Source organism: Plectropomus leopardus, chromosome 2, assembly GCF_026936395.1.
Source record: "Plectropomus leopardus strain MGB_pleo_1.0 chromosome 2, ASM2693639v1, whole genome shotgun sequence".
Taxonomy (NCBI): Eukaryota; Metazoa; Chordata; class Actinopteri; order Perciformes; family Serranidae; genus Plectropomus; species Plectropomus leopardus.
In genome coordinates, this window is record NC_142177.1 from 28337960 (window position 1) to 28352353 (window position 14394).

Here is a 14394-nt window from a genome sequence, read left to right on the forward strand (position 1 = left end):
TGAATTCTATGTGAGCGAAAAATTCACAGGCAGTATGTGAGGTAATAAAAAGTGTATCATCAATTGGACATTTACTTCATCTACCATATTTCTGCATATTTGACATTAACTTAGCAACTCGTCCCACAATTTTTACTGACTTAAGTTGTTCCGAAATGAGGGGGCATTTATGTGAATTTTCCCAGTTGGAAACTTATTTTCCAGACTAGTTCAGCACCACATGGATGCAGGGACACAGAGATTCTTATTTCCAGCAGCCTGTTGCACCAGCAGTGCGTAAGTTTTCTCTTAAGTTATGGTGCAAAGTCCACGCTAAATGCTATGTTTAAGGTAGTTAGTTTGATACTAAAGCTGTGTGGATGGGTTTTCTTAAAGATTAATTTATGGAATTTTTGCCTTTATTAGATAGGACAGAAGATCTACAGTATGAAAGCAAAGGCTGCAAACGGTGAAGGACACTGCCTTCATATATGGGGCACCTGCTTTATCCACTGAGCCACCGAACACCCCAATTTAAAACATTTTAATACTAATTCAAGCCTTATTTTTAGATAAATTAATTCAATGCCTTTTAAGGTTTTCTGCGGGAACCTTTTTTCTCCCCACTTATTTCATACATGGCTCAAACATATTTACAAATTCAGTTATATAACAAAAAGGAAATAGGACACTGCAAACAAAACATAAGAAAAACAATACAAAACAAGGAAAACCATGCAGAAGAAACTATGCAACTATTTACACATATACATACATTAAGGGGTATCAACTAAAATATTAAACAAAAATGTTTAACGAATTACAAATGTCCAGTGCTTTCTCAGCTTTACTGTCTTTCAGTCCTTGTAATATTTGCATGTAATGTGCTATTTCTATTTTGAATTCTTGGATTTTATTTTTTTATTTTATTGTATTTTATTTTGCATTTTCTTTTGGGTCCACTTTTATTTATGAATATCATATTTCCCATAAAAAAACACATTCAAAAAGTTTTCAAAGTTCTTTTCTGACTGACTATCAAGTCCATTTTAATCATACTAAAATGCTATGTCTTTTTATAATTAAACCCTTGAATTAGTCAGTGTTTTAAGATATGTCCTATTTCCATCCAAAATAATTTAACGCAAAGGCATTCATAAAATATATGACGACTACTTTTGATGTCACTACTACAAAAGACACGATTTTTTTATCCACATCTCTGAATGTAGCGATTACCTGGTTGACAGCATAAATCAAATGTTTGATTTTACAGGACACTTCTTTAATTTTGTTGCTGGCCCAATATTTGCATTAATTAACAGGACCCGCGGGAACCTCGTTGAAGCCCTGCGCCCCTGAACGCCTCACTCTTGTGGCTGTTTTCTATTGGCGCAGAAGTACAGTTAAGACACGTCAGGACTGCCACGAAACGCACCCAGCAGATTGACAGCTCTTTGACCAATCACAGGCCGAGCCTTCGCAGTTCTTTCGCATGACGTCAGAGGCGAAGACCCAATCACAGCTCAGGATCAGGGAGGGGCAGATCTGTTGACAGGAAGTGTACGGGGCGGAATCACTACAACCTGAGCTTGTAGTTTTAGGCTGACACACAGAGGATTTCTCAGTCGTTTACTCCTCGGACGTGTGTGGAGTTAAATTATGCGTTTTAAGATCGAGCCGGGGCAAAGATGCAATGGAGGTCAATAGTAGTTGGTCTGGTGGTACTGAGACTGTCCCTCAGCTGTGTGCTGTGGCTAGCTTTCGGACTTGGACCTAACGTCAGCTGGGGGTTCAACTTCCCTCTCAGCTTCAGTCTGCACAAACTAGACTTGTTATTCAGGGAGGAAAAAGGTACCGACCCGAGAGGGAACTCGTGGTCTCAGCGGATACCCGGCCACAGACATGAAGAGGCGGCGACCACCTGTGCCAAGGTGGGAGAGGAGTCCCCCCGGAGGTCCTACCTGAGCTTCTTCGATGGGAACAAGGACGAGTATGTCCGGAGATACAGCTCCTTCCCGGACAAGCTCAAAGCTAAGATGAAGGACATGGCGAAAGAAATGTTTTATTTCGGGTATGATAATTATATGAAACATGCCTTTCCTGAGGACGAGCTGAATCCCATTGACTGTGAGGGGAGGGGACCAGACGTGCTAAACCCGTGAGTCATTCAAAGCTGTGCTGACTTTCTGCACCGGCAGGTTAATGTTTTCTTTAATAAAAGTGCATTTATTTTTTGTTTTTGTTAGTGGTTAGTGGAGTGGCACCCTGATCTGTCACCACGTAGAGCATACACAGGCTGCAGGACAGTCGGTTACATCCTAACTGTCCTCTGCACGTTGTACTACTATTTGCATGTATTTTGTAATCATATTAGTGTAGCGTAATCTTGCTGCTCTCAGTGCTGCCAGCTGCTGCTTAGGTTATGTTTCAGACGCCTTTGCATTGGACCAGGTTTGCTACAGATTTTCACGGTATGATAACCGTCTCAGAATATATCGCGGTGTCAGGGTATCATGGTATTATGGTATTACAGAATTATTTTTATTATGAGTCAGAATGAGCATTTAAGAAACTGAAACAGAAGGATTTGTTTTGGGGATGACCGATATTGTTTTTTGGGGGGGCGACATATCGATACCGATTATTAGTACTTAATGAGCATTTACCATATTAATGTGCATTTACCATAAAAACGAAAATCTTTGTTGCAATTTATCATTTGGAATAAAATAAACCCCAACAACACAAATCTTTGTCTAAATGCCTTTAACACATGTTTAATCAAAACTTAAACTTTCAACATATAGAGCAAGTTCCCTGTAACTTTAAAAAAATAAAATAAAATTAAGTTTTGTGAAATTTGAATAAAAAAATGTTTTATCACTATAATTAAGACTTGGAACCATGTATAATTTTAATGGAAGTATTTGTAGAAAGTCTCCATTTTGAAAATAACTAAAATAAAGGTGAGATTTTCCATCCAGTTGCCTTTTTTTCTCAATATCATAGATAAGCAAATGTACACATTGTGATAAACGGAAACTCTCATATCACAGAATACATTAAAACTACTGTACCTTAAAAGTATAGTTGGTTTGACGAGGGCTCTTGATGGGGGTCTTTCATGGAAGATTCTTTCATGTTAAAGGTCTGGTATTATACTCACTTTTAGGTCTATACTTTTATTTTAGGTTTCTACTATAACATTTTTACATGCCTTGATGTTCAAAATACACATTTTTCTCATACTGTCTGCCTGACTATACAAGTATGTTTGAAAAGTCTTTTTTTTTTTTTAAATATGTAAAAGTATAGCTGAAACATCTGCTCACACCTGAAACAGAAAAACTAGAATTGTGCTATCTGATTAAAAGTTTCACTCCCCATATTGCTGTCTTAGACTCTTGGGTTCAACAGATGCTCCATTTGTATACATAGTACAGTACTACACTCTAATTAAAGGTACAATGTAAATAATAATTCACGTTTTTTTTAATATGAGGTGTTTCTGTCTAAGATAACATTTTCATCTAAACACTATGTTGTTATTGGATTAAAAAGACACGCTCGGTTTTGTGATCTGTTATTTGTTCTCCCTGTTTTGCAGCAAAACCACTCAATTTGTTTCACTGCTTTCATTTCAGGTCAAACATCAACATAAACGACGTCCTGGGGAACTACTCCCTTACACTGATCGACACCTTAGACACTTTACTGGTAAGTTCTACTCAGTTACTGTTTCTTCATGTCACACACAGTCTTGCACAGTCAACATCGTTTAGAGCAGGATTGATTATTATTATATAATATGTTATTCACCGATAACATTGGCATTAAACAGTATATTAACTTTAAATAGCAGAAAGCAGATCATTTTGTGAGGAAGACAATTCGTTTTTTCACAGTCTTAACACCTGCATTGCAAAAAAAAAGTAGTGTTTTGTGCTACATTCACTGGCACAGAGGTTAGCACTTCCTGAGTTAAACGTTGTGTGGTTCTGCCACAGTCAAAACCAGCCCTGATATGGAGTCAGACGGTGTGAGTGTTACTGTGCCAGTTTGGAGCGTTTAAGGTATCAAAATGTCTGTGCATAAACATGTGACAGTAACTTAACCTTTTCAGACCTGAGCAACTTGATGAGCAACTTCACAAGAAATGTCCCAAAAATGAGCAAGATATTACTTTAAAAAAGAAAAGAAAGTTTAGAAAACACAAAAATGACCTCTAGAAAGTGCTAAAAATGTTTTTTTTTTCTATTCTCTTTAACATTATTTTAAATATATAATTGTTTCACTTTATCCTGAGCTTTTGGTCATCGTTTTACAAAAGCTCAGAACAACGCGAAACACTGCAGAGATGCAAGTGTGCAGAAATCTTATTTACAAGTTTTGACTTTTTTGAGGTTTTCAGCACCTCGCAAAAACTAAGCTGGGCTGAATAGTGGTCATCATTTAACATAACATTTAGAAAATTATACATTTAGTTTTCTGGACATTTTCCCCACGTTTTTTGATGATGTCTAATAATCCCCCCCAAATAATTTTCAGATCATTTCCTCGTCACCTTTTTACTGTTTATTTTTGAGTTTGACGGACATTTCTTGCTAACTTGCTCATTGTGTTTTTTCCTGTGTTTTTGAAAGAAATTGAGCCGGTTTTCTCAGGTTTCAGAGGTTTAGATACAAATGAAAGCTGTCTGAATGCAGCACAAAAAAACTGATTTCGGTGCAGGTGTTAAATGGTTAAACATACGCTCGACTCTTGTGTACTTGCTCAAATTATTAATCAGAGCTGCTTTACAATGGTTGCAGTTTCTAAGAATAAGAATAGAATTTGAGCAAAATACCTGAAAGCTATTCAGTAGTAAAGTATTTTGAGCAAATAAGCGTGCTGATAGAGTATATGTTTCTCCGCAGGTGCTCGGAAATGTGACAGAGTTCCAGAGAGCCGTCAAGCTGGTTATAGATACTGTATCTTTTGACAAGGACTCAACTGTGCAAGTTTTCGAGGCAAACATCAGGTACAAACATTGCTACTATTTTTAGAGTCCCACACAAGAAGAAATTCAGCATGCTGTAGATACAGCTGATGAGGCTACATTATGAAGTTAAAAGTATATGAACATGGTTTAGATACGCATATTTTCTATGTAGGTATTTGATTTCATTAGACAATGAAGTCAAATTTCTCAATAATTAAAAATAGGGAATTATTCAAAATGCATATCTTGTAAGACTCACTCTCAAAACTGCTTTACCAAATCTGACCATTTCAAAACCGAGGAAGAGGAAGCGGTGGTGCGAAGTAGATAAGGCATTTAAAAGATAAAAATTAAGCTCTGGAGAGGTATTTGTGTTTTTTATTTTGGCTTAAAAGAGGGACATACAACTTAAAATAGTATTTTATATTTATTCCGGATAACCTTTGAATGTCGTTAGTGGGTTTGAAAGACATGTTTTCTTTAAAAATCTGCAAAATCACAGCATTTATCCTAGCCAGGAGCTGTAAAAACAAAGTTTCTGAAAGTCCCTTAGCGCATCATTTTTTAGGAGGATTTGTTTGTTTGGATGATAACTAACGCCTGCTAGTTGCATTGGCTCAAATACTACGTATATCTGGTGTGAATACAAAAAAATATATATATATATATATGGTGGAGGGAGGGTGACTGATTGGAAAAAAAAACATTTATGGCTTCAGGGAGGGTCAAGATAAAAACAAAAAAAAGAGCCACACCCCAGCTATCCTTCTCTGAGAAATAATGTACAGTCCCTTAGAGCAGTGTTACTCAACTTGCTTTGCTTGGGGCCAACTTCTGCAAAATTACAGGAGGCCAGGGGCCAGTCACAGCAGCCCCATACATTTTTCTAGGAATTTAGTACATTTCCAGGATTTTAGGACGTTTATAAGATTTTAAGTCTTTTCTAGGATTTTAGGACATTTCTCGGACTTTTGAGCGTTTCTGTTGTTTTAGGACGTTTCTACTTTAGGACATTAAAGTCTTAGTTATGACCTCTGTTGGGGGGTGCAGGGGATCCACGGGGACATCTTTAATACATAAACTCTATTTTGATGCCGTTTCATTCACTTTAGCACCGTTTGTATACTAAGTGTACAAAAAAATAACAATGTAAAACACTTTAATCAACGGGGGTAGCAGCTAATCATTTTTTCCTAAACCAAATAACCAGAAAAAACTATGCCGAGACACTTCTTGCTGTCTTTTGTCGTCGCGCTGCTTCGTCTGCTCTCTGTATCACAAACAGCGACAGCGAACCGGCGACATGAAGATAAAGTCGAGGCTAACACATGTCAGTGCGGCCTCTAAAATAAGCCTGAAAGACGCCATGGTAGGTGTGTATATGTCGCTGTATTGTGCTGTACTCACGGTTTGGTAGGTGAGCCTGGCTGCTGCGGGTGTCCATTGATTTGCAGGGTGTGAGGAGAGTTGCTGGATAGTCGCGTCAAAACGAAGAAACAAAATTCCCCTACAACAAAAAGGCCTTCACGAAAACAAAGTTTAAATCAATGGAGCGAAAAAAAATGTATCAAACAATAACATAAAGATTTAACCAAACACACTGAAGACTGTGTCCTCTGTGGCGTCTCCCCTGCTCGGCTTATTTGGCACACCCGCCTTTAATGAGAGGATCCTGACAGGTCAGGTGATGCATTCAAGGGACTCGAAAAGGGGGAAATTTTAAGGGATTGCTGGAAATGTCTCTAACATTTTGTCCCACAATTCCAGTGTCTGAATATTTATCAGAATTAAAACCTCATTTCTATTTGAAAGGGTATACTCGCATTGTTATGCTGTTGTATTATCATTACATTGGTGGCTGAAAAGTTTAAAAATGGAAAAAGTGACTTTTCTTTATCGTTTTTTTTCTATTGGAAGAACAATGCAGTACATATAAATCAGTATTGAGTGCATTACTGTAAATTTCAGACCACAATGTATTAAGCTTAAAAAATGGTAGCATTTATCGCAGTTGTTTTTTGGACAATATATCGTCCATCAAAAGTATTCACGACAGGCCCACTTTGACTATGAGTAGAATTACTACAACTGTTTAAACTCTAAATACACACCAAAAAGGAACCCATCAAGTTTGATTATGAAAGCTAAAATCTTGCTTGTGATTTTAAGTGTATGTATCCCTCATCGCCTTATTCGACTTTTAAATTGTTACTTAAATAATGAACAATGCATGCTAATAATGATAGTTTCAAGTTGACAGGCTGTGTCCATGAGCTCCATAATGATAAACAATTTGATCTTTGATTTACCTACACAGATGTCATAATACTATCAGTATCAGAAAAGTTGTTGTAATTATTTTTTGCCTGATTTTTTTCACTTTTTTGTGTGGAACCCTGCTGTAATATTTTTGTTTTCTTCTGAAGAATCCTGGGAAGCCTCATCTCATCTCACATCCTGCTGACAGACCCGAAACATCCATTTGGCAAGGTCGGCTTTGACGGCTACGATAATGAGCTGCTTCACATGGCTCACGACTTGGCTGTCCGCTTACTGCCGGCCTTTGAGAACACCAGCACAGGCATTCCTTACCCCAGGGTGAGTGACACTAATAAACATCAGAGCTGCATTTTACAAGATTCCTACTAATATACACATAAGGCACTCAAACAGTCATCGCTCTACTGAAAGTAGTTATTATGTGCATTACCTTGATTTAAATGTCACTCGGCATCGTTATTGATTTATATCTCAAACGCAGGTGAACCTGAAGACTGGAGTTCCTCCTGATAGCATCAATGAGACGTGCACTGCGGGAGCTGGGTCCCTGCTGGTGGAGTTTGGGATTTTGAGCCGCTTGATTGGAGATTCCACATTTGAGTGGGTGGCCAGACGAGCCGTCAGAGCTCTGTGGAACCTGAGGAGCAACGAAACCGGTCTGTTAGGTAGGTACAACTGTGCAGTTTCTCTTTTTTCCGTGTTTTATTTTTTGCTTATTTAAGCTTCTACCCAGCATAGTCAACCCTTCAAAACCTGAGCAGATTGGCTTGATTTCTTTCAGAAGAATATGAAGAAGGCAATGTGAAACTTAAATGACCCACAAATTAACAAAAGGAAACTACCTTAAAATTAGAAACAAACAAAACCAAACACCAAAAAGCAAAAAAATAAAAAATCTATAAAAATAGTTTTTGATATATAATTATGATACTTTTAAGTATAGTTCTTTAGGAAATTTTCCCTAGCTTAAAAAATAATTCTAAACATACTTATTTCTTTGAATTTCCCAGACATTTCTTACCAAGTTGCTCATTGTATTTTTCCCATATTTTTGAACAAAATCAAACCAATTATCTTGGGGTTTAAAGGTTTAAATACTTGTGAAAGGCGTCTAAATGCAGCACAAGAAAGTGATGTCAGCCCAGGTTTCAAACTGTCCAAGGAAAAGTTCAACCCAACAATGAAAAATACATGTTTTTCTTGTTATCAATAACGCTATAGGTAAGAGGGAAAATATGTATTTTGATTTGGAGGGTGGACTGTCCCTTTTAGTCTACAACATCTAAATATGATACCAACAATTATCATAGAATTTAAAGCGTTTTTCTCATTTCTATCCCTTCTTTTTCAGGGAATGTAGTTAATATCCAAACAGGCCAGTGGGTCGGCAAGCAGAGCGGTCTGGGAGCCGGCATGGACTCCTTCTATGAGTATTTGCTCAAATCATACATCCTTTTTGGTGAAAAGGAGGACCACAAGATGTTCCAATCTGCCTATGAGAGCATTCAGAACCACCTGAGGAGAGGGTGAGTCCCACACTGAAAAAATGTGACTCTACAGCACTGTGCAAAAGTCCCTGGCCACCATAGATTTGTTGTTTTAGCAAAGTCATAATGAGTTTATCTATCTCTCTGTCTGTCTATATACATATATACATATTTGTCAGTGTCTTTATTAAGATACAAAGAATACAGAGAACATGTACAATGCATTAAAACACCAAAAAAGCCAGAAGAAAATGGCTTCTTCAGCATGAAGTCAATGTTTCATGTGAAAACATGGAATCATATATATAACCATAATAAAATGTAGCTCAAACAATCAATATTATTAACTTAAATTAGTATTATAAATATCATATTGTGTCTTGAGAGTTCAAGACATGCTAAGTGGGAAAGATTGTCACTATAAATGCATGCAACTTTACCCTGTTGAAGTTGTTTTATTCGAAAATATTAGCATTTTTAATACTGTATACGGATTCCCTGTATGTGCTCGTTGTAGTTTAATAAAGAGATTACTGAGAAATAAATATGTATGATCATTATAACTTTGCTAAAATAACAAAGTTTATTGTGCCAGAAGACTTTAGCGCAGTACTGCATGTAAATGAATTTCGGGCCAGGATGTGCCAAACAGGGAGGAAATAAAACTGCTGAGAGGGGGCACCCAGTGGCTCAGATGGTGGAGTGGACGCCCCATGTGCAGGGGTTACGTCCTGGCCGCAGCGGCCCTGAGTCTGGAGGCTGCATGTCATCCCCTCTCTCCCCCTTTCACGCTTGAGCTGTCCTATCGGAATAAAGGCAAAAAAAAGCCCCAAAAGCCAAAAAAATAACCTTTAACAAAGAAAAAAAACTGCTGTCAGGTGTAACAGTATTACTTTTCTTACCAGGGGATGTGGAAAGCTGAATTCTGAGACTTAAGGATGTCAGGAGATGTCTGATGGGACATCTGCATTCACACAGAGCCAGGCAGAAACGTAACACTTTTTCCACCTCCGTAACCACTGAAAAATAGCCCTGAAACAAGAGACACAAAGTAGAATCTCAGGGGGCATTGTCGTTTCTTTTGCATGTGAATATACAAACATATGATGAAGATGTTGGTGAAAAAAGGCAAATATACTCACCTGAGTTATATGTTATACAGTGAACCCTCGTCTGTCTCTGTGTTTTCCCAGGAGAGAGTCATGTAATGAAGGAGAGGGTGACCCACCTCTCTATGTTAATGTGAACATGTTCAGTGGTGAGATAATGAACACCTGGATCGACTCCCTACAGGCCTTCTTTCCTGGGCTGCAGGTTAGTTTATGTCACGTACATGTCATGACAGATCTTACATACGAGTGTTTAATATGTGTTGCTGTGCTCAACATGAGCAAGGTGTTTCCGCTCTGTGCTCCAGGTGCTGAATGGGGATGTAGATAATGCAATTTGCCTGCACGCCTTCTACTATGCCATCTGGAAGCGCTTTGGGGCTTTGCCAGAGAGATACAACTGGCAGCTGCAGGCTCCTGATGTGCTCTTCTACCCCTTAAGACCAGAGCTGGTGGAGTCTACCTATCTGCTGTACCAGGTAACAGTTCTGACCTGCTGTTACGCTGCTTAGGGGGGTTGATTTGTTATCTTTTACTCAAAGGTTAATTTTCTTTACTTCCCACAGGCGACCAAAAATCCTTTCTATTTGCATGTTGGAATGGATATTCTCCAGAGCCTTGAGAAAAATGCCAAAGTCAGGTGCGGAACATTAAATATATACTTTTTATCTGAAGATGTATGGTGCTTTGATATGTTAGGCTGAGCTTTGTTGTTTGCAGATGTGGGTACGCCACTCTCCACCACGTCGTGGACAAATCCAAAGAGGACCGCATGGAGAGCTTCTTCCTCAGTGAGACATGCAAATACCTTTACTTGGTAAGTTACAGCCTGAGCATGCCTGAGATGGAGTTATGTTATATACAGATCTGATCGAATGATTTGAGAGCATAAGATAATACTAGATATGTTCTCAATTTTGATAATTGTAACAAAAGTCATTGTACTAGATTAAATGTTATAATTTTCTGGATTTAAAAACCGGAGTGGTACGATTACTTAAACTAGACTTTTCTAAATGGATAAAATGTTCATTATAACCTAATTTAGTCAGTTTTATATTTTAAATCATTGCAGCAATGAAAGTTTACATTTTATATATTCATTATTTTTTTTAATCAACTCAAAAAAAAATCAAATTGTCATCCAGCCATTGCCAAAATACTCTTCAGATTAGGAACATGTGCGATCAGTTGACTAGTGATTAAATGTTGCTTCCCTCGTTGGCCGGCACCAGAAATAGACGGTTAAACTTATTTGTGATTGTGGTATTTGGAAGAAGAAAAGTTATGTTGATCCAGGTTTCAAAGGGATAAACTTGTGTTTAAATATCAGAGAAATTATTCATTAGCTACATTCTTAGTTCAGACCTTTCATATTAACAAAAAAATGTCTCTCTTGCATCGCAGCTGTTTGATGAGGACAACCCACTCCACAAATCCGATAGCAAGTACATCTTTACTACAGAGGGCCACGTCGTACCTATAGACGAGCGCTTCAGGGAGAAACAGTGGAACGACTTGTTTCCCTGTGAGGAGGGGGTGCTGGCAGAACGAGAACCAAACAACCGACCAGCACCGAGCAACATCAGCAACGTAAGGCCGTCATCCTCGCCCAGCAGCCCATCTCACGGTTCATTTTCAGTGTCATGTATATTGTGATAACATTTCTTACATAGATATATTTTCTAACAAGTAGGGCTGTTAGTGTTAACGCGTTAACCGGGATGCAATTATTGTGTTTTTTGTTACACTGTTTTTTTTATATTTTTTGTTATATTGTTGTTTTTTTTTTTATATTGAATATAATCAAATCGTGTTACTGCTGGCCAGTATTCCTGTCTTTAAGAGGCTGCACCGGGCTGAGTTTTAAAGCTAGTGATGACACTGGTATAAGTTCATTGACATTATAGATGTTGTTCCATCCTCATTTCTGTCTTACAGTGCAACAGGATCCCAGAGGAGCGACGGTACACTCTGCCGTTAAAGAGTGTCTACATGAGGCAGATCGATCACATGGTGGGACTTTTCTGAGTAAGAGGATGCATGTGGAGACACTGACATGAACAACAGACCTTCAGTACATCCCCCTCAGGTGCAAATGTGGGTTGAAAGGATCCACTGTTAGTAAAATCCTCGGCCCGTCTGTTCCGCTGCTCAGGATCCAAACAGGAAACTGACACTAAAGGAAGTCTGAGAAGACAGCTTGATTATTTTGCTGTATTAATTATTTTTTGCTCATTGGTGGGTGAGCATGTGGCCAGCAAAGGTGAACAACTTTACCTCTGTAACACGAGGAGTCATGCTTAATTACATCTTACCTGGTGACGATTTGAGATTGTGTGGGTGAATTTTAGAATTACTGGTGTGTTTTTCACTGTTTCGGTGTTGGTTGAGGTATGAGTGTGTGTGATTGTGTAATTTTGGAAATTACAGCTGAGCTGTGAATCATATTGCATTTATGGGAACAGTGCCATCTAGCCACACATGTACAATTATAGCCTATAAAAACACTCGCCTCTCTCTAAACATGGATTAGTGCCTCTCTGCAGTTGATTCACTTGACTAGATCAATGCTTTTAAATAAGGGCTGCACATCAACACATAATGATAGTGAGAGAGGCTCAGGATGACTCACTGTTTTAAAGTGCCTTCTTGTTTTTTTGGTCTTTTTGGATGCTAAAAAGCGCATATTAGTTGTGGATAACGTTGTCAAGTATTTTTTCTTTCTTTATTGAGGTCACTGTCGATATTGCACAATAGATGTCATTCCATGTGTATGTACAGTTTTACACTAATTATGACATTAAGCTCCTTTTTTAAGACATGATAAAACAAGCCATACAATGTATTTTTTAATGTTAACAAGCAAAAGCATGTTTGTTTTCCATCATTTCTTTGTCAGATGAATTTAGTACAGAAACTCTCCTGCATAGTTTATTCTCATTCAGAGTAGATGAAAGATACCATTTGCAGTTTCCACTTCTGTTTTTCTGTCACATAATTGCACATCATCGTACCTATTTGTCATGTGGTGAGAACTCAGGGTTTAAAGGAAAAACAAAAATCAATGCTTTTATAAAAAAAAAAAAAACACTTTCTTGAAATTTTGTTGCCTAAAATGTCTTAGGATAGTCTTAGGTATTTATATTGCAAATCTTTCAACTTGGTTATGTGAGGTCAAAGAATAACTGCACTGAACTGAAGTACAGTTGTACTGTGAATTGTCATTATTGTTCCAGACAGACAGAAAACGTGATGTTTCCTTACCTGTGATGTTTGACCTGATCTTTTACCGAACATCCTGAGTGTCTGTAAAACTCAGCAGAGCTTCAGGCTGCGTGGCTCCATTACATCACAGCATCGGCATCTTCTTTGGCTTTAGGAGGCAGCTGTTCATACTCTCAAGTGTTGTCTAAACTACTCCAGGCCATAGGAATGATATCTCTCATTTTTCAGACTGGTTTTCTTCACCCCAGCCACTTTATCTCAGATTATCTTAAAAAAAAAAATGCCTGTAACATATTGGAAAATATGCTTATTCACTTTTTTTGCTAAGAGTTAAAGATCGATACTACTTGATACCATTTTGGGGTACCAAATGTGGGCGTGGTTTTGTACGCAGATCACAAATGGTGGCAGTTTCATTAATTTAAGAACTCTGGCGTGCCCATGCGCAGATTAAGGGTATGGTGTTAGTTTTGATTAGTTAAAGATCAAATGTGTAGGATTTAGGGGCATCTTTTGGCAGAAATGACATGTAATATTCATAACTATGTTTTCAATAGGGTCTAATCACCTGAAAATGAAAACTGTTCCACAGAGTGGTTAATATGAACCGGGTGGAGCATTATCCCCACTCCATGTTATGCTACAGTGTTCTTGTATCCTTGTTATAAGTTCAATATTTCTTACATAATTGAAGACACATGCTTTAAGACCAGCATTCCAGATAAAAATATTGGTTCCAAATGTGTAATTCCTTCAAGTTCCAGTTTAGTCCTCAGCAACCGTCTTTTACCTGCTTATTTGGGACACTGAAGCTCTCCTCGAGCACCACTTGTCTTGCATGTTTTAGTACTCTCCCTGCTGCAGCACAGCTGATTCAAATGATCAGCTTCAGGAGCTCATAACGAGTTGATCATTTGAATCAGCTGTGTTGCAGCAGGGAGAGATCTAAAACATGCAGGACAAGTGGTGTTTAAGGAGGGGTGTGGGAAACACTGGTTATTCACAACAGCAGGAAATGGGGAAACAGCAAGTTTAAAAATGAAGATATAACTTGTTAATTGGTGAGCTGTTTACCTCCGTCTCCAGTCTTTACTAACTGGCTGCTGGCTGGAGCTTCATATTTGCCATACAGACACAAAAGTAGTATCGATCTTCTTATCTAAGTTTTGGCAAAACAGCAATAAGTGTATTTCTCAAAATGTCAAACTATTCCATTAATCTGTCTCAAATGAAAGGGTAATTCAGTTCTAAACAGTAGTTTCATAATGCAAAAATTGGAACCTGAAATTTTCTGTGAAATTAATAAATGACAGATTATGAACAAGAT

General features: G+C 38.0%; 1 protein-coding gene across 2 annotated transcripts; it reads left to right on the forward strand.

Annotated features, from left to right (window-relative positions):
* Nucleotides 1–1521: 1521 nt before the first annotated feature.
* edem1 (ER degradation enhancer, mannosidase alpha-like 1) lies at nucleotides 1522–14393 on the forward strand. 2 transcript variants are annotated; one of them, XR_015779366.1, is made up of 13 exons: nucleotides 1522–2140; nucleotides 3627–3699; nucleotides 4899–5002; nucleotides 7390–7561; nucleotides 7725–7908; nucleotides 8595–8769; nucleotides 9924–10044; nucleotides 10148–10318; nucleotides 10406–10479; nucleotides 10560–10656; nucleotides 11247–11432; nucleotides 11781–13907; nucleotides 14002–14393. XR_015779366.1 is itself a non-coding variant. In XM_042507182.2 (12 exons), the coding sequence occupies exons 1-12, from the start codon at nucleotides 1671–1673 to the stop codon at nucleotides 11868–11870; spliced, it is 1917 nt and encodes a 638-aa protein (XP_042363116.1). In that variant the 5' UTR covers nucleotides 1522–1670; the 3' UTR covers nucleotides 11871–14393. The 2 variants fall into 2 exon arrangements, 1 of the variants encoding a protein (XP_042363116.1); XM_042507182.2 differs by having other exon boundaries at nucleotides 11781–14393.
* Nucleotide 14394: the final 1 nt, after the last annotated feature.